General features: G+C 42.3%; 2 protein-coding genes across 2 annotated transcripts in view; one reads left to right on the top strand and one right to left on the bottom strand.

Moving 5' to 3' along the window:
• The window catches only part of ABCC3 (ATP binding cassette subfamily C member 3), a 73,232-nt gene extending 48,657 nt beyond the window's left edge, over positions 1 to 24,575 (bottom strand). The window contains exon 1 of the mRNA XM_069067533.1: positions 24,446 to 24,575. Within this exon, the coding sequence (XP_068923634.1) occupies positions 24,446 to 24,490 (45 nt within the window). The 5' untranslated portion in view covers positions 24,491 to 24,575. The remainder of the gene's footprint in view (positions 1 to 24,445) is intronic.
• MRPL27 (mitochondrial ribosomal protein L27) overlaps positions 1 to 24,777 on the top strand; it is a 477,291-nt gene that overhangs the window by 99,100 nt on the left and 353,414 nt on the right. The window lies entirely within an intron of this gene.

The following is a 24,777-nucleotide window of genomic DNA, read 5'->3' on the forward strand; positions in this document are numbered from 1 at the left end:
CTCTCTCTCTCTCTCTCTCTCTCTCTCTCTCTCTCTCTCTCTCTCTCACTCACTTTCCCCTCTCTTCCTATCTACCAGCTCTTTCCCTGATGCCTACAAATATGACTCTCACATTCTCATAAAAAATCTTAACTTGATCCAACCATATTCACTAGCTATTATTGTGTATTTCCCTTCCTTTTTATGGCTAAACAGTTGACAATGCTGCTTCTACTTTCTCTCCTTTTGTTTTCTTCTAAACCCTCTGCAATCTGGCTCCCAACTTTGTCATTCAACTGAAACTACCGTTTCCAAAGTTACCAGTAATCTCTTAACTGCCAGATCTAATGGCCTTTTCTTAATCCTCATCCTCCTGGTTCTGGCTATGGTACTTGACATCATGGATCATTTTGTGGACACTTCTCCTCTCTCTCTGGTTTTCCTCCTAGCTGTCTGACTGTCAGTTTTCTTTCCTGGTTCTTCACCTACTAACTGTGAGTGCCCCACAAGGAACTGTCCTGGTCCCTTATTCTCTTCTCTCTGTACTATCTTACTTGGTGATTTCATCAGCTCCAAGGAGTTCCATTATCATCTCTCTGCCAACGAATCCTAGATCTATAGATCTGTCCCTGGTCTCTCTGGTGAGCTAAAGACATGCATCTCCAACTGCCCCTTGGACATCTTGAATTGGACACCCCATAGAGATTTAAACTCAACACATCCAGACTCAATTTTTCCTCAAAGAATTTCCTCCCTTCCAGATTTCCTTGTCACTATTTAGAGTGCCACCATTCTTGTAAGAACTATAAGCAATTGTTCTCTGTTCTGGCCAGAAGCTTTGATTGATATTTTTGTGATCTTTTGACTCAATTCTTACCTAGCCCTTAGTCATTGAAAGGGTGTTGCCTGATCCAGCCATTCTGGAGAGCAAATTGGAACTATACCCAAAGGTCTATAAAACCATGCATACCCTCTGACTCAGCAATACCACTACTAGGTCTGTATCCCTAAAAGAAAAGGGAAAACAACCTATTTGCACAAAAATATTTCTAACAGCTCTTTTTATGGTGGCTAAGAATTGGAAATTGAAGAGATGCCCATTAATGGTGGAATGGCTGAACAAATTGTGGTATACGGTTGTAATAGAATATTATTGTGCTATAAGAAATGATAATCAGGGTGATTTCAGAAAAACCTAGAAAGACTCACATGAACTGATATGGAGTGAAGTGAGCAGAACCAGGAGACCACTGCATACAGTAACTGCAATACTGTGGGATAAACAACTGTGAATGACTTAGCTATTTTCAGCAATACAATAATCCAAGACAATACCAAAGGACTAATGAAGAAAAATGCTCTTCACATCTAGAGGAAGAACTGATGACATCTGAATACAGACCAAAGCATACTATCTTTTATTTTCTTCCTTCCTTTTTCTTTCTTTCTTTCTTTCTTTCTTTCTCTTTCTTTCTTTCTCTCTCTCTCTTTCTGTCTTCCTTCCTTTCCTTCTTCCTCTCCTTTCTTATTCAAGTTTTATTCCATAAAATGACTAATATGAAATTATTTTACATGATTACATGTGTATAACCTAAATCAGATTGCTTACCATCTCAGGGATGGAAAAGGGGAGGGAAGAATAGAATTTAGAACTCAAAACTTTAAAAAAAAAAAGAATGTTAAAATTGTTTTTACATATAATTGGGGGAAATAAAATATTGTTTAAAAAGAAAGGGCATTGCCTCTGGCAAGCTGAGGCCTGGGAAAGATCTTTTTTTTTTTTTGCTTTTTGGAGTGGTGATTGGGGTTAAGTGACCTGCCCAAGGTCACATGGCAGTTTTATGTTAAGTGTCTGAGACCACATTTGAATTCAAGTCCTCCTGACTTCAGGGCCAGTGCTATATTCACTAAACCACCTAACCACCTGAATGATCTCAATTTAGAAAGGCCAAGGTCGCCCACTACATCCTGGGCCATCTGCAGTCATCTTGACTTACATCTTGCCATTGTACTTCCATGGCTCTGGAAGAAAGAGGCAGACAACTTGAAAACTCCTCATTGTTGGCTCCTCTCTCTCATGGTACATATCCAGCCCACTACCAAATCTTGTCAATCTTCACAACTTGTCTTCACTCGTAGGACCACAACCCTACCTCAGGCCCTCACCTCTCCTTTCCTGAGCTACTACAATGACCTTCAATTCTCTCCCTACTATAATACACCCTCTGCTTAGCTACCAAGGTGTTTTTTCTAAAGTATAGGTCTCATGATGTCACTTTCCTCTCCCATGAGTCCAAGGATTAACACAATGCCTAGCACAAAGTTAGTGTTTAATAGATGCTTATTGACTGGTCTATAGGAGGGTGTCCAGACTCCTGAATTTGGCATTCAAGGCCTTCTGCAATCTGGACTCTTGGTGATCTCTCTAGCTTATCTACCACTCCTTCCTAATAGCCACACTTCCTTATTGTTTCTGAAGCATGCCTTGAAGCATTCAACTCTATCCTTTTGTTTAACCCCTTTCCCTGGATGCATTCTGCATGGTACAAGGGAGATCAAGCTGGATTTAGACTCTTAAGATCTGGGTTCACATTTCTGCTCTGCCATTTACTAACTTAGCTACTAAGTTAATTACTAATTAATTTCCTCAGCTGCAAAATGAAGGACTAGATGACCTGTGAGGTTCCTTCTATAATCTATCTATCTAGGATCTATAATCCCATCATACCTCTCTTCTTCCTAAATTTCTTATGTTCTCCGAAGCCCAGGTGAAGAACTCCAGGAAGCCTTCCTTCACTCCTACCCCCAATTCCCAGTCTACAAAGAGTACTGGATCCTCCATGCACTTACTATTTATAGACCTCATTTGGCACTAAGGATATCCCATGTTGTGCTGTTACCTGTTTCCCCAACTGGAATGTAAGCCCCATGGAGGTAGGAGCTGTCTCATATCTCAGTGTCAAATAAAATGCCCAGACCACAGCAGATGTTCAATGAACCCCAGGTGCTGCTGCTAATTACCTGGCCCCAATCTGTTGCTAATAGCAACCTGGCTCCAATCTACCTTTCCAGCTGTCCCCTTAAGACACAGACCTAGCACTGTTCCCCCAAGAAGCGCCTAACCTTTTGCCAGTAATTCACTTCATTCCATTCCCCTCAACTGGAATGACTTCTTTGTTAATAACTAAGCTCTTTAAGGTTTACAAAATGTTTTACAAAATGCATCACAACAAGCCTGTGAAGGAGGGAGTTCCAGTATTAGTCTTAGTATTCTCATTATACAGGTAAAGAAACCCATTCAGTGAGCTAGTAAGGGTAGAACCAGGACTCATGGGACAGCTGATTTAGATCTGGAAGGGACCTGATTGATCTAGTCCAACCTGTTCTTTTTTGCAGATGAGGAAACTGATACTCAGAGCTAGGAGGTTATGGATCTGAACCTAAGGCTTTTGAATCCAAATACATATGTACTTTTTACTCAACCCCTCCATCTTCCACCCAGGCTTCCTAATATTAAGTCCAGTTAGGCCAATATTCTCCACTACTCAATGACTCATCTCCATCTTTTTTTCTTTAAAAAAAATTTATTTAGTTTTCATTTTCACCATTTACCATTCACTTGCATAAGATTTTGAGATCCAAATTCCCTTTCCCTCCCTCCCCTCCCCCCACCCCAAGACAGCCTGTAATCTGTCCTTGATCTTTTCTTGTGAACTTTTTCCATCCTTCAAGTCCTAATTCAAATTACAATTCAGCACCTCAGTCCCTCCCAGTCCACCATACCTCCATTCATCTGTTCAACTTCGCCTCTTTTTATTGCTAATATTTTTTCCATACCCTGGTCTTACCTCCCTATTAGACTCTAAGCTCCTTGAGGGCAGTCACATTACCTTATTTATCTTTATCCCACTAAGAATTCAGCACAAGGCCTTGTGCATAATAGGTATTCATGAACATGAGTTAAATGTTGACTAAGTGAATATGGGAAAATATAAAGCAGTGAGCCCTAGAATAGGTGAAAACAAGCAAGAGTGCGAGAGTGCACTGAGAGTGAGTGTGCCTATGAATGTGGAGGATAACTCTTAGATGTGCTATTAGAGCTTAGCAAGGTAGAGTTGGGTAGGGATTGGGACATGAGTTCTAATTTTTGTTACCCTGGCAACTTGCTGTGGAACCTTGAGTTCTTAGGGTACTACATAGTCAGGAAGTCTTGCTTTCACCATCTATAAAATGGGAAAATCCCTTCAGTCTCTAGGACAGAAGTTTTGTTTTTTTTTTTTAAATAATATTTTGTTTATTTTTCCAACGTCATGTAAAAATGATTTTTAACATTCACTTTTTACAAAATTCTGAGTTCCAAATTTTCTTTCTCCTTCCCTTCTCTTCCCCTTAAGACAGTAAGCAATTTGATATAGGTTATATATATATATGCAATCATGTAAAACATATTTCCATTTTAGACATGTTGTGAAAGAAGAAACAGTTTGCAGAAAAAAATTACAGTTTGCAAAAGGAAAAAAACCATGAAAAAATAAAGAAAGTGAAAATAGTATGCTTTGATCTACATTCAGACTCAATCAGTTCTTTCTCTGGATGTGGATAGCATTTTCCATCATGAGTCTTTTGGAATTGTCTTGCATCGTTGTATTGCTGAGAAGAGCTAAGACAGATGATCACTGCACAATATTGCTGTTACTGTGTATAATATAGAACAGAAAGTTTTAGTCTCTTTTATAATATGGACCTGGTTGGAAGTCTGGTGAAGCCTATGGACTCCTCAACATTAATTTTTTTAAATAAGATTTTGAGTTCCAAATTTTTCTCCCTCCCTGTCTCCTTTTCCCCCTCCCTAGGAGCAAGCAAACCGATATAGATTATACATGGACAATCATGTAAAAGATATCAACTCCTCAGAATACTGTTTTTAAATAACTGAAACACTAAATTTCAGTTAGAGATTAGTGAAAATAAAGATGTAAATTTGCCCCTCCTTCATTCTCAGATCCCTGGAAATCTATCGATGGACAGCTTCTGAAGACCCCTAGGTTTAAAGAACCCCTATCCCAAAAGGTTACAATGTCAGAAAAAAGAGCTATCCAAGGCTGATTTGTTACAGCAACAACAGTTTGATTCAATTCAATTCGACAAGAATAAACGTCTACTTTGTTCTAGACATGGAGACAAAGTCAAAATCAGTCCCTACCCTCAAACAGCTTATAGTCTAGAAGGAGGGAAATACAATGAACACTAATATCCAAACACAAACTATATACAAAGTTAGTGACTGGAGGGTGTCACTAGTAACTAGGTGGAATCAGAAAAGGCCTCTTGTGGGAGATTGGACTTCAGCTGAGCCTTGAAGAGGACTGGGGGTTCGGGGAGTCAGAGGTGACAAGGGAGAGCATTCCAGACATGAAAGACAGGTGGAATGCTGTGTAAAGGAAAGAGGTCAGGAGAATTTGGCTGGAATCTGGAATGGGCACACTTAAAAATGTGCAAAGTGAAGGCCAGAATGGTGCAAGAGTTAGAGAGCTGGCCTCAGAGTTAGAAAGACCTAAATTCAAGTCCTCCCTCTCAGGACTATCTGCAAGTCACTTTCTCTCAGTGCCTGAGAAAATTCTCCAAGAATAAAAGTTATGAATCAAATGCCAATCTGCAATGGTAGAATTAGTTTCCTCACTAGACAGGAAAAAAATGTGCAAAGCAGCAGGCAGATGAATATGAAAGGAAATAGCCCTGTCCTGTATGTTCTCTCTCCCCAGCCTGCTTTCTGACTCACCCCCTGAACCTTGGACCAGAAGCAGATCCCTCACCTGCTAAGGTATTCATCTGCTGCCCAGTTCTTCCCCCATAGCCTAACACTCATCCTCTTGGTCTACTCTCTACCTCCCCTCTTCTATGCCTGACCTCTCCCAACCTAACCTTCCTGCCTCTTCTGATTCACCCTTAGAGAAAGAAAGCTGAGTGATCAGGAATGGGGGAGGAGGGCGGTAATAGTGTAAAAGTGATGGATTTGACCAGGGATCTAAGTTCAAATTCTGCTTAGGACACCTGTGACCTTGGACAATCAGTTTCAAAAACTTAATCCCTCTTGTTAGCCAAGATGACTATGAGGGTAACTGGAGGTCCCTTCTGGCTCTAAATATATGATCTTAAGTGAACAGACAGAAAGAACTCTGGCTTCTCAGAACTTCTCCCTGACAGTCTTCCCACTCCCACACCATCCCTCTTGCTCAGGCCCAAGATGGCACCGAACTATAGCAAAGTTAAGTATGAAATAACAGCTAACTTTTTTTTGGTAAAGCATCAAGAGGTTTGCAAGGCACTTTACACATGTTATCTCATTTGATCCTTATGATAACCCTGTGAAATAGGTGCTATTATCATCCTTCCCTTTGCAGCTGGGAAAAACAAGAGTTAAGTGATTTGCCTAGGGTCACACAGTTAGTTGTGTCTGAGGGAGGATTCAAATTAAAGTCTTCCTGACCCCAAGGCTAGTTGTTGTCCAACTCTTTGTGACAAAGATTTCTTGGCAAATATACCAGAGTGGTTTGCCATTTTCTTCTCCAGTGGCAAACAGAGGTTAAATGACTTGCCCAATGACACACAGCTAGGAAGTTTCTGAGGCTAAATTTGAACTCAGGTCTTCCTAACTCCTAACCCAGCAGGCTATCCACTTCACCACCTAGCTGCTCCCACTTCAATGCCTCAATGAGCTGAAGGGGAAAGAGAACTAAAAACTCTCTCCCTACCATCTTCACTCCAAACCACAGATTACCCTAACCCTGGGGGCAACTGTGGGTCACATCCACCTAGAGCATTAGCACTGGATCTCATTAACTGAATGACTAAGGAGTCCAGGGTCACTTCTTTGCCTGCACCATAAGAACTGTCAGATATTAGGGCCATGACTGCTGTCCTCCACCCCCTCTCTGACCACAATTCCACTGAGAACCAGCTGCACTACCCTGCTCACATACACAGTTTCCACAGCAACGGCTAGCTCCTTCATAAGGCGATTAAACAGCTGGATGGGGTTGATAAGGCCCAAAGGTCTGGTCATTTAGAGCCTTTTAGCCAGAAAGACCTTTCCTTTGCACCAAGATTGAAATTTCTCTCACCCCAGGGACATGTCCCATGCAGCCCTGCCAGGAGTCTGCCAGAGCATTGCCAGTGACTTTCTCTAGTACTATGACAATCCTTTTTCTCCACCCTGCACCTTGGTCTACATAACTGGGAGAGGTAATTATGGTTTTCTCCCTACCTGAGATTGGGGACTGAGTGATTTCTAGATAATCAGAAACTCAAAGGATCTCAGGATTTAAGACTAGGAGGGACCTTTAGAGAAACTTCATGCTTCACTTCATTTTGCAGATGAGGAAACTGAGGTCCAGAGAGTGACAGTAGCATCATAGATTTAGAGCTGGAAAGTTGGGACCTTAATAATCATCTAATCCAAACTGCTCATTTTACAGATGGGAAAACTGAGGCCTAGAAAGAGAAAGTAGGATCTTAGATTTAGAACTGGAAAGGACCTTTGGAGGTCATCTAATCCAAACCTCCCACTTTACAGATGAGGAAACTGAGAGCCTGAGAGGTTAAGTGACTTACCCCATGTCAAAAGACTACAAAGTATCACCAGAGTCAACATTCTCTTAACCAGTGTCACATAGCTAGAAAGTAACACAGCCAGGAAGAGAAGTCAGGTCCCCTGTCTTTCTATCATAGAATCTCCCTGTGCAGAATCACAGTCATAGGGAATGGGGTGTGAAGCAGGAGGCAGGAGGCCAGTTTCTGCTTCTTCTTGCATCAGGAAGGGATTTCTCCTCTGGGCAGCCTCCAAGCAGGGTGTCCTCAGCCACATTCCCATCAGAGCTCCTCTGGGGACTTTTCTGTTGCCATCATCTGGAGGATGAGGAGGGAGGAAGCAGGAATAGGGTGGGGGTGGCAGACTGTCTCCACCAAAGCTGGAATTCCCTAGGATTCAAAAGTCTTTCCTTGCCTCAATTCCCTTGTAACAATCCATTTCTCCCATTCTCTGCCCAAAGTGTCAGATTGAGTGGGGTATACTCTCTCTCTCTCTCTGCACCCTCTGCAAAGACTCCTCAGAATGAGGGAAAAGGACAAAGACTATCTCGAAACCAGAGACAGACTTTTGTAAGTCTGGACAGACCTGAGTCCTGGGTTTCCTAAGAAATTACACAACCTACCGTGTTTCCCCGATAATAAGACACTGTCTTATTAATTTTTTTGGACAGAAAAACACCAGAGGGCTTATTTTCAGGGGAGGGCTTATTTTAATGAACATTGACAGCAATTTTAATAAACAGGTAAATGTGAACAAAAAAATGTACCTTTATTCAATAAGCAAATCACTGGGGAAGAACAGGATGACGCGCTCACTGCTGCAGCTCTGATTGGATGCAGCTCCAAGTGCAGCGTGCGTTTGGGGGGGGGGGGAGGTGCATACAGAGGGTACCGTAAGGTAGCGTGTAGCACAGGGGATCACCTTCACTACAGTAGCAATCTCAATAGGGCTTATTTTCGGGGAGGGCTTATTTTAGAGGAATCTTACACAGTGAGGGAAGGGCTTATTTTTGGGATAGGTCTTATTATCAGGGAAACACAGTAGGACCCTTCCCCCCTTCCCTTGCTGTCAATAGTCTTAAACCCTTCAGGAATTTTAGGCTTAGAGCCCTTCCTCCTTCACTTTGGCGTTTGACAAATAAGGACAAGATCTGAGCCCAGATCTTCCAGATTCCAACTCCAGAGCTCTAACCACTGTACCACCTATCTGACTCTCTGTATGGAAAAAAAATTAATACAAAGAAGGGGGCAGGGAAGAGAGTTGGAAGTGTTAACTACTTCCCTAATTGGGAAAGACTTCTCATAGGAGCTGAACCAGGGCTTGCAAGAGATGATGACAGAGAATATTCCAGGCTTAGAGGGAGGAGAATGTCAGGTATAGGCAACATCAAATGGGCACTTTGGCTGGAACACTTTGGGAGTTGGGATGACAGGGTACATAGCAATGTGTAACCAGCCTAGAAAGGTAGGTTGAAGTCAGATGAATTTGTATTTTAGCCTAGAGACATTAGAATCATCAAGGCTTTCTTTGTCCTATGTAACCTGCCCCTTGATCTCCTAACCTTGTCCCACAAGCTCCCCAAGTGATTTGGAGCCAGAAACTTCCAGCATGTGGAAATTTTTTCATTCATCACACCTCAGCTGAGCCCTTTGTGGGATTCCCCTTTAATCTACAGGGAAAAGGATTGCAAACAGGGCTTTTTGGGGAGTTGCTGTTGTTGGGGCCATTAATTACATGACAGGAGAGATTCTATGTGACCAGGAAAAATCAGTACAGTGGGGTTTTCTAATCTCATCCAAAAGTCATGGGAAAAGGTGGGAACACAAAACCTGAATATCCAGTTAGGATTTGAAATTCAAGCTGAGTTTCAAACAGGTTCCTCCTGTCCCCACCCAGTTTCCCTTCCCCTTTCTCATAGAGAAGGGATGGCCCATGGGAGGGGTGCTCCCCCTCCATTATCCTGTCCTCATGTTCTATACTGCCTCTTCTATCTATCTCATGCAGTTTGCCTCCTAAATCCTGCTCTTATTATATCCCAAATCCCAATCCCATTCAGTTACTCTTTCCCTCAAACTCTTTCCAAAAGCACATCAGATCATACTTTCAGGTGACCTAGACTCCTCAGAAAGCTGCCCATCTATGCTCATTACTAAAGGCAAATTTCCCTAACTGGAAGGTAGAGAGCTGTCATTGATTCCATTCAAAAATTTATTTCAACAAACATTTTTAGAGTGCCTACTATGTGAAAGGTACTGCACTTAGGCATTGGGGATACAAGGTCCAAAAAGGAATTTCTTGTTATAAATCTAATAGAGGGAAATAGTATGTGTCTAGTTAAGTAGATTCTGGGCAGCTAGGTGGCATAGCAGATAGAGCACTAGTTTGGGAATTCTGAGTTCAGATCTCACCTCAGACACTTCCTAGCTGTGTGACCCTGGGCAAGTCACTTAACCCTGTTTGCCTCAGTTTCTTCATTTGTAAAATGAGCTGGAGAAGGAAATGGCAAACCACTCTAGTGTCTTTGCCAAGAAAACCCCAAATGGGGTCATGAAGAATAGGACACAACTGAACAACAAAGTAAATTCAATAATATTTATAAAGATAAAGGATTTTTTTTTTGATAGGAAGAAAACTAATGCCTAGGAAGATCAGGAAAGGCCATTTGTCTGAGATTGTGCTGAAGCTCAATCTTTAAGAAGTAGGGAGGGAGAGCACTCCAAATATGAGCATAGCCTGTGCAAAGGCAAGAAGGAGAAAGATGGAATTTTGTGTACAGAAAGGCCACTTTGGCTGGGCTATAGGAGAGGGTGAGGGGAAGTAATCAGAAGCACTTGAAACACCAGACTTTTTTTCTTAGAAATAAGAGGGAGCCACTGAAGACTCCTGAAAAAGAGACACATGGTCTGACCTATGCTTTTGGAATATCAATTTGGCTGCTCTATAGAAGAGGAATTAGGAAGGGGAAAGATTCAAGGCCAAGAGACCAATTAGAAGGCTATTACAATGTATCTCTTTAATGTACCAGTTCCCTGACTCACTTCCCCCCTGTGCCACCACAAAAAAAAAAAAAAATGGTGGGGGAAGAAAGGAGATAGAGTAAAACATTGAACCAAACCTCCTTAGCCGGAAACCAGGGACAATTTACAATTTCCTTTGCTCCCAGGGCACAAGCCAAGTCAACAATCAACCAACAAGAATGTTCTGCCTGGGAGGCAGCTAGGTGGTGCAGTGAATAGAATGCCAGCTCTGAAGTCAGGAGGACCTGTGGTCAAATCCGGCCTGTGACACTTGACACTTAACTAGCTGTGTGACCATGGGCAAGTCACTTAACCCTAATTATCTAGCCTTCCCCCCTCAAAAAAAATGCTGCCTGCTGACTATGTGCCAAGCACCATGTTAGATGATGGATGTGCAACTAAAGTGAAAAGACCTTTGCCCTCAAGGAGCTTCTATCTACAGGAGTGAAAGGGATAAACAAGGAATTATCAGGTAATTAATTATAGGATAGGGACTGGACTTGGGAATTCATTAATATAAGGAATTTCCAGGTGGAAACTCCCACTATGAACACAGGTTGGCACCTTCTCTGTAACTATAGCCTTTTTGTTGTACAGCCATTTCAGCCACATCTGACTCTTTGTGATTCTGTTTGGGGTTTTCTTGGCAAATATATGGGAGTGAATTGCCTTTTCCTTCTCATCTTACAGGTGAGGAAATTGAGGCAAACAGGGTTAAGTGACTCTCCCAGGGTCATGCAGCTGTGGCTGAGTAAAAACTTGAATCCTGTTCTTCTTGGCTTCATGTCAAGTTCAGAGCATTGCCACAACGCCTTTTGTAAACACAGGACATACATACACTGTGATGGGGGAGGGGAGGAAAGAACAGGGGACTGGGGGAACAGCTAGAAGAATGGAGACGAGCACCTTGAAGGAGACTGCACTGGGGTGGTACTTGAGCTGATCTCTTAAGGGAGCAAAAGATTCCAAGAGGTGGAAGGGAGGAGGGAGAGTATCCCAGGCATGGAGTCAATCAGTCAATATTGAGAAAACCCTCACTATATGCCAAGCACTGTACAAAGCCTGAAAGACAGAAAGGGAAGGTATGGGAGCAGCAAACACTCCAGTTTGGCTACAGCATGGAGTGTGTTAAGGGAGAAACATGTCAGCCTGGAAAGCAAGGTTGGAAGCAGATAATAAAGGGCTTTAAACGATAAGAGGAGGAGTTGTTTATTATTATCACTATTGTTGCGATTATTATTAACAATAATAGCTAGTAATGTGGAAGTATGTTTTACAGAACTTCATATGTATAATGAGCATTGTATTTCTTGCCTTTCCAATGGGTGGGGGAGGGAGCAGAGAGAAGGAGAGAATTTGGAACTGAAAATAAAACAAAACTGGAATTAAGAAAAAAAGCAGTAATAGCTATTAATTGTATAGCACCTTAAGGTTTGCAAAGTGCTTTACAAATATAATGTCATTGCATCCTTGAAATAACCCTTGGACTTAGGTACTAATGTTATCTTCATTTTACAGATGAGGAAATTGAGGCACAATGGTCATACTAGTATATATCAGAGATCAGATTTGAACTCACTCTAGGTCCAGCTCTCTATCCATTTGCCCCAGCTATTTTATAAAACCATAGAAGCTTTGTAAACCCAGAGAGTGGCTTGGATAGACCTGTGTTTTAACTTCACAATGGGTGAAGGACAGATTAGTGAGAAGAAAGATTGAATGCAGGGCCATCTCCATAGTAGAGACTAGGAGTTGATGAGGTCCTGAGCTAAGGTGGTTGTGAGGTGAGTGCAGAGGAGGGTGGAGATGCAAGAGATGCTGAAATAGATCTGATAAGATTCCCCACTCCAGTCCAAGACCCCTACTCTAGTCTATCTTCCACTCAACTTGCCCAAGTGATCTTCCCAAAATGAAAGTCTGACCATGCCATACCCCTCGCATTCCCTCCTTCAATAAACTCCAATGGCTCCCTATTACTTCCAGGATCAAAGACATGATCCTCTCTGCCTGGCTTTGAAAGCCCTTCACAACCTGTGCCCTTCCTACCTCTCCAGTCCTTTTACATTTTATGTCCTTCTACACTTGACCATTTAGTTTCATTGATCTTCTTGCTGTTGTTCACTGGAGACCCTCCATTTACTGTACCTGGAATGTTCTCCCTCTTCACCTCTGTGTCCTGGCTTCTTTCCAGACTCAGCTCAAATTCCACCTTCTGTAGGAGACCTTTCCTGGACCTCTTCCCCTAACTTCTCCAAGTGAGATTTTTTTCCTGAGATTACTTCCCATTTACACCTGATGTATCGTGCATACGTAATTTTTTGCATGCTTTCTATTCCATTAAAATGAGGGCAGGGATCATGTTTTTGCATTCTTTTTATTCCTAGTACTTCGCACAGTGTTAGACACAGAGTAAGTGCTCCATAAATGCTTATTGACTAGGAGGGAGAGGGAGGAATTCAGGATGGTTCCTGGGTCATGAGCTTTGAGTGGATTGCAAGGATAGCGGCACCTTTGGCCAAAACAGGAACGTTGGGAAGACAGTGGGTTTAGGAGGAAAGTTGATGAGTTCTGTTTTGGTCATGTTGAGTGTGAGATGCCCATGGGATATCCACGTGGAGATGTCTAGCAAGAATTTGGTGACACCGGGTTGGAGCTTGGGAGAAAGAAGAGAAAAGGCTGAATAGATATGTTGTTGACTGGCGATTCATATGCATAGAGATAACAATTGAACCCACAAGAATTGATGACATAATTAAGAAAGAGAGTATATAGAGAAAAGAGAATAAAGCCCATGACAGAATCCAGGAATATAGGGTAAGGCATATGGATGCTGATACTGCAGAGGACACCCTGAAAGATCAGTAGGACAGGTAAGAAGTGAATGAATTCTGGGGTGTGAGGTAGGAGAACATAGTTTGAATCAGGTTCACAGGTTCAAATCTCCAGGGTCAAGATATAGTTTCCTCCTGGCTGTAATGGAGGGGCAGACTGTGCTGGAAGGGATAAGGTAAGGTGGAGCATAGGGCAAGGATCTCTTTCCCATTGGCCTACCATGTCCAAGGCTGGGATTCCTAGGAACAAAGAAGGTTTTAAATATTCTAAATATTATTAAATTATTTAAATTAAATATTTTAAATACTACTTTGTATACCACTGGCATACAATTAATTTTAAAGCCAAAATACACAGAAACCAGAGGCCCCCACCTTCCTTGTCCCCATTATCAATGCACTCATTCATTCACTTGCTATAGTATCATAGACCAAGAGGAAATTAGAAGGGACCTCAGAAGCCATCTAGCCAATTCTAGCATTTTACAGATGAGGAAACTGAACTAAGTATTTTAATGCAGGTCCTCTGATTCCAAAACCAGTCTTCTTTCCACTGTATCAGGCTGCTTCTCATGGTTATGTATTACATATATATAGTATATTATATAATATACTATATATACATACATACACACACACCAGCCTCAGACACTTACTAGTTGTGTGACTCTGAGCTAGTCACTTAACCCTGTTTACCTCAGTTTCTCATCTGTCAGATGAGCTGGAGAAGGAAAATGGCAAACCATTCTAGTGTCTTTGCCAAGAAAACCCCAAATGAGGGCGTTTAGGTGGCACAGTGAATAGAGCACTGGCCCTGAAGTCAGGAGGACCTGAGTTCAAATTTGACCTCCCATACTTAATACTTAATAGCCATGAGACCTTGGGCAAGTCACTTTTAACCCCAACTGCCCTGCCCTCCCCTTCCAAAAAGTAAAAAAAAAGAAAGAGAGAAACAAAGAAAGGAAGGAAGGAAGGAAGGAAGGAAGGAAGGAAGGAAGGAAGGAAGGAAGGAAGAGAGAGAAGAAGAAAAAGAAAACCCCAAATGGGGTCACAAAGAATTGGACACAACTGAAACAATTCAATAATAGCTTACACAGTATATAATAGAAGATAAGGAACAATATTGTTTTATAACACCACAAGAAAGGATTGGAAAATGAGTCTACAGATAACTTGGCATGAAACCTAATTAAGACAGACCATTAAAAGATCATTTATAGATGAAATTGGAAGGGCAACAAACAGATGCAAAATGGAATAGATTTGCCGGTATTTCTGGCATTCTACTTGAATTGCTAATGAGAATGGAGTCACTTCCCAAACTCTCTGCTGATCTTCAATCTTGCATTTCCCATCACCTTTCAGACATCTGGAACTGGATGTCCAGTAGACATCTTAAGCTCTATATATCCATAACAAAACTTATTCTCTTTCCTCCTAAACCAGGCCTGTACAACTTGAAGCCCACCAAAGGATTCTGGGCATCTCGAAAATTTTTTGCCCAAAACCCTTTGGTGTGCCCACAAATCATACACCTCACTGGCCACAGTTTGTGCAGGCCTGTCCTAACCACCCTCCTTCCTACCTTCCCTGTTACTGTATGGGACACACCATCCTCTCAGATGTGTCAGGCTGCCAATCTAAGGAGTCATCCTGGACTCCTCACTCTCTTTCACCCCCAATATCCAAGCTGTTGCCAAGGCCTGTTGATTTCACCTTCACATCTTTGGAGTATCACCCTTCCCTCTATCACTGCCATCACCCTGGCACAGGCCCTCATCACCTCACACCTGGAATACTGCAATAGCCTGCGGGTGGATCTGCCTGCCTCAATTCTCTCCCCACTCCTCCATTCAGCCACTAATGTGATTTTCCTGAAGTGCAGATCTGATCATGTCATCCCCGTACTTAATAAACTTCAGTGGATAAATAATTCATATTGCCCAGATTAGGGATGAGCAGTCCATTGAGTTACTTCATCAATACTTCTATATTGGGTAGAAACCACAGATAGACAATGAACTGGGCCTAAAATGGAATAGCTGTGTGGAAGCGCTCCAAATTCTCCCTGTGCCCTCTTTAGGCTCTGTATTACAAAACAGTATTAGGATAGTCCTTTAGTCTGAAGTCCTTGTTCCAAATTGAATGAGAAATTCTTATCAGCCTTTCTTTAACTATTAGTGCCCAAATCATGTCCCACATTTAGAATCCTTACATCATTCTGATAGAAAGTCTAACCAATTTATAATTAGAATGAACTGGAAGGACTTAGCCCTTCCTGAAGTGATTAATCTAAGAGAAAAAAGAAGGATTAATTCTACTCATAGAAGTGTCTCTTGATTTCATCTTTGACCAGGTGGACAGTGGTTAAGTAGAGATAAATGGTTAAAGAGAGATTGAATGTTTTTAGGAAAATAATTGTCCAAGAGGTGTCAAAAATTGACTCTTGCTAAGTGACTTTTGCTCTTGTAAACAAATCTTTTTTTTTCTTTCTTTTTAAAGACTAGGTCTCACTATTTCACTCAGGCTGGAGATATAGAATGTGTGGAGATACAAAGTGTGATCACTTACAAACCCAATCCCACTGCTGATCAACACAGAAAGCTTTGACTTACTCTGTATCCAACCTGGACCAGTTACCCTCCTTATATGGCCTAGTGACACTCCCTACTACACAGGGGTTCACCACATTGGTGTTGCTCCTAATGTGGACCTCTGATTGGCTTTAGCCTTACTAAGGCTCAGAATTCTTGAGCTGAGATCAATCAACCATAGCCCTGCCCCCCAAACCCTCTCACTCCAGTAGTCAGGATTACAGGTATGTGCCCCCTCATCTAAAACATAATAGAAACTGAACTGTCACCTAAGCTCTGTTACTAAGTTTTATCTTATTGTGGAACTTAATCTTTGTGTGCGAATGGCTTGGGGGCAAGATTTTCAAAAGCAGGGATGGATTTTTCCTCTTTCATTTCTTCTCTCCCTCTAGGCAGGGGTACTTAGAATTAGAATATTTTGATTAAAAAATATTGTCTCTGGCAAGTCTGTGCCCAAAACAGAGAATACAGAATTATTCTTTCATGTTAGTAAGAAAGGGGTCTGGATAACACTTAGAGGTTCTTATCACCCCTTGCCTAGCAAGCCAGACTGTTAATATAATGCCAGTCTATTTGCCCTGGTTAATTATACATTAGCCCCTTAGGCACTTGGTCCTGTAGCAAAAATGACCTACCTGCTATTGTTATTACAGAACATTCCACCTCATCTCGCCATTCCTTTGCCTAGGCTGTGCCCCTTGTATGGAATGGAATGTTTTCCTTCCTTATCTCTGCCTCTTATAACCCACAAGGCTCAACTCATCACCTCCTTCAAGAGGAATTTCCTGATTTCCCCCAATTGTTGGTGTTTCCCCACCTCTCAGTACAGTCACTACATATTAATTTTGTCTATATTTTAGGTAGCTAGGTAGTGCAGTGCATAGAGCTTTGGACCTGGAGCTCTGAGTCATGACATACGTCTAGCCTCAGATACTTACTGGCTGCATGACCCTGGATAATTCACTTAAATGCTGTTTGCCTCAGTTTACTCCTCTGTAAAATGGGGATCATAATGGACCTACCTTGTAGAGGTGTTGTAAGGATAAAATAAAGCCATATTTTAAAGTGATATAGAAATGGTATTATTATTTGTTATTATCATTATTTACATATTGTATCTCCCTAGTAAAATGTAAGGTCCTTGAAGGCTGTTAATGCTTCACAATTTTATTTCTAGCACCTAGCACATTATAGGGGCTCCATAAGTAATTGCTGATTGATCTGGCAAATTTCAGAGGACTCTCAAGTTGTTCCCTGACCAAAATAGCAACAACAAAACCCAACCCTTCAACCACAGGAAAAGTACTTTTTTAAATATTGGCATTCCTCTAGTAATGCTAAATGGTTATGAGTCACAAAATGACCAAAATTATGGCTGACCCCAAAGACAAAGGAGAGATACATGGAGTAAATTGATGCATGTCATTGACAATTGACATAAGAAATGGATCTGAGAGCTATCTCCAACTATGGAGATGTATGGCAGAGAAAGAAATTGGGCTGGTGAGGTGTAACAAGATCTCATGTGTACAGAGGCCCTCACTCATGTGGTGAGGCTCCAAGTATGATGAGAGCCAAGGCTCATGTATGATGAAAAGGCTATCTCCACTCACTGCCTGTAGTCAAATCAGGGATATGAGATGGCTATCCCAAGAGAGGCCTGTACCCATGAAACCTTGAATACACTGGTCTCCTGAGCCACACTGTACTTATTTTGTGATACCATCTGCTGTGGCTCTACAGAAAGACCTGGAGCTATCTTCTATAGTCTGTTCCCCTTTGAATGGCTGTGGGGATGCCAAGGCAGAATAATGACCTATTTCCTAATTCCTTGATTGATAGAAATTTTGCACCTTCTGTAAACCCATTTTTAAAAAGTTTATTGTAGGTCCTTGAGCTAGTCAGTTTCTTCTTTGTCCTCATCTGTAAAATCAGAGAGTCAGATTATGAGGTCTAAGGTTTGTGTGATGTTCAAAGGGAAGAGGTTCTCAATAAGCAATATATTTTCTTCATTAATGACTCATCTAAAGTGAGAGATGTTGACCCATTTCCAAGGTCTGGACTCTTCCTTTCTCCTCTCTTCCTTCTGCCTTATTGCTGGTAATAAAGACAAGTCTTCCTTTCCCCCTCCTGATCTTTATTCCTCCTTTCCTCCCTTGTTGTCTTTCTTCTTCCTCCCCTCTTCTTCCTCTTCTTTCACTTTATTCCACTACATCTTTCCCTTTCCCCTTCCCATCCCTCTTCCCTTTTTCCTTCTCAGAAGAGGCAACAAAGTAGCACAGTGAATCAAGTACTGAACCTGGAGTCTGGAAGACTTGAGTTCAAATTCAGTCTCAGACTGATTGGCTCTGTCACCCTGGGTAAGTCACTTAGCCTTTCTCTGTTTGTCTCCCCATCTGTAAAATGGGGATGATAATAACACTTACCTTCTGGAGTTATTGTGAAGATCCAATGAGATGATATTTGGAAAATGTTTTGCAAACCTTAAAACTCTATATAAATTCTACCTATTATTATTATGTTTAAATCTGTGTGAGCCAATGCTGAACATCTCACCTCTAAACTTCCTCTCCTTTTTTCCCTGTCTTGTCTTCTTCTCTCCTCCCCCACCTCTTCCTCTCATCCCTTCTCTACTTCTCTCCCTTCTTTTTTCCCTTCCCTCATCCATTTTCCTCTTTCCTCTCTCCTTCTCTTCTTCCTCCTCCATCCCTTCTTCTTTCCTCTCACTTCTCTTCTCCCTCCTCCATCCCTTCTTCCCCTTACTCTCATCTTTCTCTTCTTCCTCCTCCATTCCTTCTTCCCCTTTATCTCTACCTTCTTTTCTTCTGCCTTCTCTCTTTTCCCATTTTATCTTCAACCACATATCATTTTTAGTGCATTAACTCAAAAAAAAGCTTTTTTTCCATCAGGAAGAGCAGGGGAGAGGTTCCTTGAAAGGAAATTTTGTTTCATTTATTCATTGTATTTGTACCTCCAGTACCTATTACCTTCTTGGCACAATGTAAATGTTTGTTGACTGCTTGATTGATATTGGTGGTGATTGAGGAAATGATGGGTAATAAGAAGAAATATGATCCACATAGGGATTTTTTTTGGCTCCAGCTGTAACCTGATTCATTCCAGATACTGGGAGACATGAAATAAAGAGGGAGCACCCTACTACTTTCCAGTTATCTAAAATACCTGTAGTCAGAGGCTGGAGAATAGCTGCTGATTTGGATGTTACTTTGCATTTCATTTGCATGGTACAATCATTTTCTGTCCTTATTCAAAAAAAATCTTATCTCCCAGGACCTCCTTCTGGTCCTTTTTCCTGGGGGATGAGGAAAGGGATGGAGATATCAATCAATAAATGTTTACTGAGCACCTTCCCTGGAAGGAGAAACAACTCCCTATTGTTGGAGGGAATCAGAGATCCTGATATAGAGCTTTAGGGTGCCACAGTACAAAGGAAGAAACCCTAAAGATTTGAAGGCAGAGGATGTTCATTCAAATACTGCCTTTCCTACTGTGTTACCAACGGCCAGCCACATGACCTCCCTGGATATCTTTCTTTATCTGTAGAATGAATGGGTTGAACTAGATGGCCTCTAAGGTCCCTTCCATCTCTAAAGTTAGAATGATCCTAGGATGCCAATACATCACACCAATACAGGGTATCCCAAAAGTCTTAGTGCTATAATACTTAAAATGGAATTAAGACTTTTGGGATACCCTGTATGTATAGATGAATAATTCCATGATTTTGTCATTGTGGGCATTCCTTCCACTAACACAAATTTAAAACCTTTTTAGAACTCAATAGATGGTCTTGCTGGTCAGTTATGAGTTCTGTCTTTGAGCCCTTCCAGCTGGTTATGAGATACTAAAGTTATGCTCAGATGCCATAGCCTTCAACAATCCTGGGTCATTAGACAAACTATTCTGTAACATTGGAAGAGGAAGACTTCAGTGACCATACAGTGTTTTAAAGATGATGAAGTGTTTTCCTCACAATCCTGTAAAGTAGGTGGCACAAGTACTATTATGTCTGTTTTATGAGTGAGTAAACTGAGGCTTGGGGGAGGTTAAATGACTTGCCCAAGGTCACATAACTATACACAATGGGCATTCAGAAAAGAGCTGGAGGTTGTCATTATGAAGCCAAGTTGATCCTTGGCAATATATATTCTTCTGGTTTTGACACCATTTCCTTTTCCTTTTTTTCAGACTCTCCCTGCAAAAAACACACTCACATTTAGGAGTCATGTGGTCAACCCTCACCCTTAGAAATTTATTTGTGTTAGATTTCACTCTCAAGGTCAGAAGCTCACCCTTGACAAATGACAATAAACTATGTTATTAAACAATCTAAGTTAATAAATACCCAGAGTTTGACTTGCTCAGCTCTGCTCAGATCTCAGTGGACCTAAACTTGGGTACAGTTGGTCTTCAGTACCCTTAGAGTCCTCCAGTTCCTCCCTGGCACCATACCAGGAATATTATATGCTGTCAGTTGCCTGCACAGGTCTCCCAGACTTCCCTTAGAAGGAACAGTGCTCTTTGCTAGGGAAAAGAGGACTTCTTTCCTTACAATAACCCAAGAAAATGGACTCATCTTATTGCTCATTCCTTTGGTACCCTTAGATGGGTCAAAAGACAATGGTGAATAAGATAAAATAGAGGCATCTGGGTGGCAAGGTGGATAGAGTCCTGCTTCAGATACTAGCTGTGTGACCCTGGGTAAGTCACTTATGTTTTCTCAGTCTCAGTTTCCACATCTTTAAAATAGGGATAATAATAGTACCTACCTCCAAGGATTACTGTGAGAATCAAATGAGATAAAATATGTAAACAACTTTGCAAACTTTAAAGTGCTATATAAATGCTAGCTATTATTATTTTATTATTTATAAATTATCTCATATACAAGACTAGGTGCGAGTTAAACTAGATGGACTTTAGGTGTCTTCCATTTCTGAGACTTGGTGAATCCCTTCTATGTCCTATGATACCCCTTCAAGCATAAAAATGCAAATTAAGATGAAATCTAAAAGAAAAGCTTCTTATAAGTGAGAATTTCAGGCAAGAGGACAGATTAGCAGGTGAGATTTTCAAGTGGGTGTGTGGTTCTGTCCATGGTCCTGATTCTAGGAAAAGTTTCAGGGGTCTGGGACCCCATAGGGAAATCTCTACATCGGGTCCTACAAGGAATGTGGAAATAATTGAATAAGTTGACCTTACTGGGTCACTTTCTAGAAAAGAAAAGAGCCCTACCCTCCATCCTTTCCTCTTAATATTTACGCTCAACCCTCTACCTCCAACCCCATAAATCCATAAGTGAGCTGACAAACTAAGTCTGTGCCCACCATGAGCCTGCTCAAAGGCCCTAGAACTAAAGCCTTTGTTACAGGTGTCTTCTAAATCCTGTTCTTTTTAGTCTTAGAGCCACAAAATATGGAGGGTAAAAAGGCTGGATCACTTTTAGACCTGCTACTTCATTTTTAGGTTAGTTTAGTTCTTGAGGTTGACAGCTGGGCATGACTTATTGCAGAACTGTAAGACCCCTGAGATATTCTCTTGTCTTCCTCGGTCTATCCATTTTTTCCTTCTTCCTACCTCAAATCTTTGGGTTAGTCTATTTCTATGTTTTGAATCTTTTCCTGTGGAAAAGTTCAGGGCTAGAGGTGTGAAAGCCAAACTAGTGCGTTTTCAGCCAAGTTTGGAAAACATCTGTCCCTCCCCCTGCCAAAGTTAGTTGGTGAATCTCTTCTTCTCTTTCTAGGCCTCACCTGAAAAGTAAGGAATGGTGTTGGAAGATGTTTCAATCACCCTCAATTGCTAAACCACACCTTCCCCTATCTCCCAAGTCATCAAACAAAAACAATATATAATGCCCAGCATTCAATTCACAAAGATTTCCTGTTATCAAGGAAATCTAAATGTGGGTACACAAAAGGGCAGTTGGCCCTGGGACTATAGGAGGACCTAAAAATATTTAAACACTGTAAAGAGAAGGTAAACTCCACTGAAGGCTCATTGCAGCTTGGAGATGACTTGGGTACTCAAAGGCAGCTTTGGCTATAGGTCCCACCAAACTGGAAAAAGTATCAGATAGGGATCTTGTTGTTAAAAGACCATTTTGTAAGGTGGTGGTTGATAGTAATAACAATAATAACATTTACATTGTGCTTTAAAGTTTGCAATGTTATGCAATTTGATTCTCACAACCACCCTGTGAGGTAGGTGCTATTACCATCCCCATGTCAAAGTTTAGTTTCCTCATCTGTGAAACAGAGATGACACTTGCACTCCCTAACTCATAGGGCTGTTGTGAGGAAAGGATTAAAGAACTCTGGAAGCATGAACTAGCCTTCTTATGCTATAGTTCCCTAAATGTTTGTCCTTGCATCTCCCAGACAAAGGCAATGCTGGTCATGTTCTCTGCCTGACCCATGAGGATAAGGGAATTGGTGACAGGGAGTTAATTAACATTAATTGGCCCAACATGCCAACCTCTGGACCCTGGTGAATGACCAGCCCTGACTGGGATCCATTCAAGATTGGGTGAATGGGTGACAAGTCACAGTGTGTCTCTGGTTACTGAAGTATTACAGTTCAAGGATTGGATTTAAGAACACAGAGAGAATATACTCCCTTATGAAACTTTTGTCTAGAGCAGGGGAAGCCATAGGGATCAGAGAAAAGCTGGTGCCAGGTCCACCCCACCCTCCAAACCAGCCAGGGGAAGCACCTGGCACCTGGCACTCTATCAGTCCAAACACTGGGCTCTCCCTCACCCCTCTCAAGCTCAGCTCTTAGTCTATCAGGAAAACACCTGGAAGTTCAAATGACTAACCCAGATCAGCTCCCCAGGAATACTACTACTGAACAGGGAAGCCTAGCCCACTCCAAGAGACTTTTTTTTGGGAGAACAGAACAAGGAATTGGAGTAGGAGTGGGACACAACCATCTTTTAAACTTTTCTTTAAATGGTAGTAACGATCAGCAAGAGTCTCAGGGAAGCAAGAAGTTGTCTTGTTCTCATGAGGAAAGAAAATCTGCTTCATCATCATTAATCATCCTGGCTGCCTCCCATCCACATCTTACACCCTGGGAAAACACTGGATTGGGTTGGCTGACTGTGCTCTTCTAGCGCTAGGCCTGGAAGGCTCTCTCTCCTTACCACTACTGTTTAGAATCCCTGCTGTCCTTCAAAGCTCAGACGCCACTTCTTCCTAGACGTCTTTCCTGATTGCCTCCAACTATTAGTACAACTTTTTCTCTTAAAATTATATTTAATTGCCTGTGCACATGCTGTATCCTCCCAGTATAGTATAAGAACTACTGGTCTCCCTGCCCCCCCTTTTTTGTCTTTGTATCCCCCTATTCACAGAGGGAATTGGCCTTGGAGCTAACAAGACCTGAGTTCTAGTGCTACCTCTGACACCTGCCTATGTGATCCTGGGCAAATAATTTTATCTCCAGTTGCTAGGCAACTTTCCAAGACTATAAATTTTAGCCAATCTAAATGTTCCCTGTATATCAGTGAAATCCCAAGGTCCAGTCCCTATCCCCATCTCCAAGACACTTAAGAGGGGCTTAATGAAAATGCGTTGAATTAAGCTGGCTTCTCCTTACATGTGGACTTGGTAAGGCTGGGGGTCTTTGGGGCAGCTAGTGAGTAAGCCAGAGTCACATCTGAAAAGCCCTTTAGTGAAACAATTAAAACATTCAAGTGCTATTTGCGGGATTGGATGGGGGGAACTCTTCTTCCCAGATCCTAAAAGTCTATGGAATTGGAGTTAAATCACAAAGCTCATGTAGGGGGTGGGGTTTTCTTAAGGAAACCGCTTGTTATTGCTACTTTTCTTCCAACTCAGTCTCCTCCCTCATAAAGGACTGGAGAAGTTCTCTGACTAGAGCTCCTAGCCTCCCCTTTTCCACGTGTCTCCTCATTGCTTTCTCACACACAATAAAACCCTAAAACCAAACGAAACGAAACCAAACCAAACCAAACAAAAAGGCAGGAAAAAAATCCTAGCAAACTTAAGTGCTGAATGGGATGGAGGCGCGCACGGAGAGTCTGGGGTACTGGCGGTGACCAGCCAACATTCAGCGAAATCCTTCCTGACCCGACTCTTTCAGCGGGGTGCACAAGGATGTATGAACCCGATCCTGTCTGTGGCCTCAGGTTGGGCATTCTGGGTGTTCACACGGGGTTCTGTGCCAGGGAGAGCCCTCACCAACTCCCCTAACTGGACAGTGCTCCATTCCCCCTCCCAGGTGATTCCCCAACGGGGAGGACGACCAAGAAAGTTACAGCAATAGTCCCTTCCTGGCCCGGGGCTTCTTCCCTGCCCCCGCCCTTCCCTCTGTCCCAGGAAGGACTCCTCTCTCCTTCGCCGCCTCAGGGCCTTCCTGCTGGACCGTGGCCCTGCGCTTCCCGCTCCTTACCCAGAATTTGGAGCCGAGCTCCCCAGAGCTGCACAGGGCATCCATGGGACCGAGTGTAGCTGAGTCGAGTCAAGCAAAGCCCGGAGCACCCGCCGAGATAGTGGAGGGTGTGACCGCCGAAGAACCGCCCCAACCCTTCCTCACCATTTGCACCCGCAGGAACGCCCCCACTAGTCCCCGGATCCCGCCCGTCCCCCCAGATTGTTCTCCCCCGCTGCCTTTCCTCAGACTTTTTTTCGAAAGCCGTCCCTGGGGAGCTTGGCCTGGGACGCTAGGAGAAGAGAGGGAGCGTGCCCCTGGGGTTTGTTTATGGTTGAGTCAAGGGGCTCCCC

The sequence above is a fragment of the Petaurus breviceps genome, unplaced genomic scaffold (genome assembly GCF_028583685.1).
Source record: "Petaurus breviceps papuanus isolate PSGF00001 unplaced genomic scaffold, PetGlider_PUasm1.0 90750, whole genome shotgun sequence".
Taxonomy (NCBI): domain Eukaryota; kingdom Metazoa; phylum Chordata; class Mammalia; order Diprotodontia; family Petauridae; genus Petaurus; species Petaurus breviceps.